The sequence below is a fragment of the Micromys minutus genome (genome assembly GCF_963924665.1).
Source record: "Micromys minutus genome assembly, chromosome: 4".
Taxonomy (NCBI): Eukaryota; Metazoa; Chordata; class Mammalia; order Rodentia; family Muridae; genus Micromys; species Micromys minutus.
Genome location: NC_137973.1, coordinates 23835573 through 23839761, shown reverse-complemented (window position 1 = coordinate 23839761; position 4189 = coordinate 23835573). Strand labels below are relative to the sequence as shown.

The 4189-nt window shown below is 39.9% G+C and overlaps 1 protein-coding gene across 1 annotated transcript; it reads right to left on the bottom strand.

The window, feature by feature from the left end:
• Positions 1 to 318: 318 nt before the first annotated feature.
• LOC308419737 (ADP-ribosylation factor 3-like) lies at positions 319 to 729 on the bottom strand (the record flags this gene model as incomplete). The annotated part of the gene is made up of 1 exon (XM_080915525.1): positions 319 to 729. One exon carries the CDS (start codon positions 727 to 729, stop codon positions 319 to 321), a length of 411 nt encoding a protein of 136 aa, XP_080771651.1.
• Positions 730 to 4189: the final 3460 nt, after the last annotated feature.

Sequence of the window (4189 nt, the reverse complement as noted above, 5' to 3'; positions counted from 1 at the left end):
ATCCCTTCTGAGTACTGACAGTGAGTTGATTCTCTTTTTTACAATAAAATATCTAAGTAATACTGCACAGGAGTACCAGAAACTGACTCAGTGGAAACAGAAACTATTTACATGAAATAAAACCTGGCTGCAGGCTGTGTCTGCACATGTATATCACGGTGTGATGCACACTGTGACCAACCCGTGGAGACAGCTTCCGGTACTCAGGACCACAGAGCTGCACGTTTGTGACAAGAGAGGAAAGCTGAGGGCAGAGAAGAGGAAGTGAGGGGGAAAGAGGGGTCTGGTTCACTTCTGGCTCCGGAGCTGATTGGACAGCTAGTCTCGTCCTTCATAGAGCCGGTCCCCGCTGGTGGCACAGGTGGCCTGAATGTACCAGTTCCTGTAGCATAGAGAGTGCAGCCCCAGCTTGTCTGTGATTTCGGCCACATTCATGGCACTGGGGAGGTCCTGCTTGTTGGCAAACACCAAGAGAACGGCATCTCGGAACTCAGCTAGCATCCTCATGAGTTCTCTGTCATTGCTGTCCACTACAAAGATCGAGCCTTGGGTGTTCTGGAAGTAGTGACGCCACAGTGGACAGATCTTCTCCTGGCCGCCCACATCCCACAGGTGAAGCTTGTATTCAACAGCCTCCACGTTGAAACCAATGGTGGGAATGGTGGTCACAAGTTCGCCCAGCTTCCGTTTGCATAGAATTGTCTTCCCTGCAGCATCCAAGCCCACCATTAGAATGCACGTTTCTCTTTTTTTTGCCTAAAAAGGCCCTTGAAGAGGTTTGCAAAGATTCTTGTGGACAGGTGGAAGTGATAATGACCAGAGACCTCCGCGACCACGGCTCCCAGCCGGGCGTTTCATTCTATTTCGATCTTCTCATATCTGGTGAGGCCTGTTTTGTGACCGACTATATGGTCAGTTTTGGAGAAGGTACCTTGAGGTGCTGGAAAGAAGGTATATTCTTTTATTTTAAGATGAAATGTTCTGTAGATGTCTGTTAATTCCAATTGGTTCATAACCTCCGCTAGTTTCGCTGTGTCTCTGTTCAGTTTCTGCTTCCATGATCTGTCCATTGACGAGAGTGGGGTGTTGAAGTCTCCTATAATTATTGTGTGCAGTGCAATATATGCTTTGTAGTAGAATTTCTTTTATGAATGTGGGTGCCCTGGTATTTGGAGCATAGATGCTCAAGATTGAGAGTTCATCTTGATATATTGTTCCCATGATGAGTAAAAAGTGTCCTTCCTTATCTTTTCTGATAACTTTTGGTTGGAAATATATTTTATTCGGTATTAGAATAACTACTCCAGCTTGTTTCCTGGGACAATTTGCTTGACTGGTTTTTTTTTCCCAGCCTTTTACTCTGAGGTAGTGTCTGTCTTTGTCTCTGAATGAGTTTCCTGTATGTAGCAAAATCCTGGATCCTGTTTACATATCCAGTCTGATAGTCTTTGTCTTTTTATCCGGGAATTGAGTCTATTGATGTTGTGAAATATTAAGGAAGAGTAATTGTTGTTTCCTGTTATTTTTGTTGTTAGAGGTAGGATTATGTTTGTGTGCTTTTCTTCTTTTGGTTTTCTTGCATGATTTTTTTTCTTTTTCTTGGGTATAGTTTTATTTCTTGTGTTGAATTTTTCCATCTATCATCCTTTGTAGGGCTGGATTTGTCGACAGATATTGTGTAAAGTTGCTTTTGTCCTGAAATATCTTGCTTTCTCCATCTATGGTAATTGAGAGGTTTGCTGAATATAGTAACCTGGGCTGGCACTTGTGTTCTCTTAGGGTCTGTAAGACATCTATCCGGGATCTTCTAGCTTTCATAGTCTCTGTTGAGAAGTCTGGCGTAATTCTGATTAGTCTTCCTTTATATGTTACTTGTCTTTTTTTTCCCTTACTGCTTTTAGTATTCTTTCTTTGTTTTGGACATTTGGTATTTTGACTATTATGTGTCAGGAGGTATTTCTTTTCTGGTCCAATCTATTTGGAGTTCTGTAGGCTTCTTGTATGTTCATGGTCATCTCATTCTTAAGAGTAGGAAAGTTTTCTTCTGATTTTGTTGAAGATATATACTGTACCTCTTAGATGATATTCTTCTCCCTCTTCTATTCCTATTATCCTTAGGTTTGGTCTTCTCATTGTGTCCTGGATCTCCTGGACATTTTGGGTTAGGAGCTTTTTGGTTTTTGCATTTTCTCTGACTGTTGTGGCAATGTTTTCTATGTTGTCTCTGCCCCTGAGATTCTCTCTTCCATCTCTTATAGTCTGTTGGTGAGGCTTGCACCTTTGACTCCTGATTTCTTTTTTAGGTTTTCTATCTCCAGGGTTGTCTCTTTTTGTGATTTATTTATTGTTTCTATTTCTGTTTTCAATTCCTTCACCTGTTTGGTTGTGTTTTCCTATAGTTCTTTGAATAATTTTTGTGTTTCCTCATTAAGGGCTTCTATTTGTGTGTTTTCCTGTAATTGTTTAAGGGAGTTACTCATGCGCTTTTTGAAGATTTCCATCATCATCATGAAGTATGATTTCAAGTCTAAGTCTTGTTTTTCTGGTGTTTGGCAATCCACTACTTGCCGTGGTGGGAGAGCTGGGTTCTGATGTTACCAGGTTGTCTTGGTTTCCATTGCTTAGGTTCTTTCGCTTTTCTCTTTATAGGTGATCTTGTTGTTTCTGACTGGAGCCTGTCCCTCCTGTGGATCTGAGGGCCCGTGGGCTCAGGAAGGAGACTGATTCTGGGTATTTCTCTCTTTGTGAACAGGCAGTGAGTTCTGAAGGCATTTGACCCCTTTCTGTCTCCATGGGCACAGGTAGAAGAGCCCTTGAGATGCTATTCTGGGGGCTCAGCCATCTGTAAGCAGGTCCTGAGTCTTGATGACCGTCACTAGCCCTCTCTCTGGGCCAGAAAGCAACTCTTGGGTTTTTCAAGACAAGGTTTCTCTGTATAACAGCTCTGACTGGCCCTAAACTCACAGAAGTCTGCCTGCCTCTGCCTCCCAAGTGCTGGGATTAAAAGCATGATCCCAACTTGAGGGGTTAACTGCTTAAAAAGGAAATTTAAATCCTCCAAATTATCATAGACCCAAAAGTTCTATTTAATTTTTTTGAGGCCTTGATGGAGTTCAATGATTCTAGGGCTGGTTGAGGGGAGCTGACCTGCTAAAGACCTGATCTCCTCGTAGGAGGTGGTCCTGAGGATCAGGGATACCACATTTTAAATAGTCAACAGTGCCCAGTGGTGCTTTGGAAATAATGCCTTACTCTAGAGATCTTGGTCCTATTTGTTCAGATCATAACATGGAATGAAAATAAGTAGAAATGTTGATAATGTGCAGTTTCCTACAAGTCTGACCTTACCTTTGCATTGTCCTGGTCAGATCTGAATTTATAGATAGAATGTTCCTTCTAGCATGATGTGACTTCAGCTCTGACATTGGTTTCTATGATAGCTCTGTATGATAAACTTAATTTCTAGTTTCAGCTTTAAAGTCTAGTAATCTTACATAGATTTTAAAAGTCTTTTGCTACCCTGTCCCAGAATTTTGATAAACTATATATAAAATATTAACATTTGACCATTTAAAGTACAATTGAATGGATTAAGTATAGTCACAGTGTTGTATCATTTCTACCATCTCCAGAAAGTTTTTTTTTATCCCTAATGGTTTTGAAATATTCAAAATCATAATATAGTATTTCATGTTATAGGTTATTTTATGTTTATCCTTAATGTACCTTAGTAATTTTCCACAACTAATATAAATTTCAACTTAGTTAAATGAAATGGAGTTTATACTGTGTTCTTAAAAACATAAGGTAAAAGAAATTTATTTATTTTTACCTGATCTTATTAGTTATGTCTGTAAGAAGAGAACATTTATGCACAAATAGTCCATCTCTACCTTTACTTTTATTTCTACCTATATTTATCCCTAACTTTAGAAAAGTATTAACTGTGCATTAAGAGATACTATGTTCAACATACAATATATATACATGTATAAAAGCTTAATTAAAAAAAAAACCAAAAACATCCTAATCTCAGGGAATGAGAGCCTACGCATGGGCTTCAAAGGCTCGCAGACCCTTTAGGAATACCATGTATGGACTATTGGTTAAGTTACTCACCTCTCCAGGCCTGAGTTCCCTCATTGAACTGAGTTCTAGTCCATATCTGAGTTCAGTGTTAAGCCTGAGT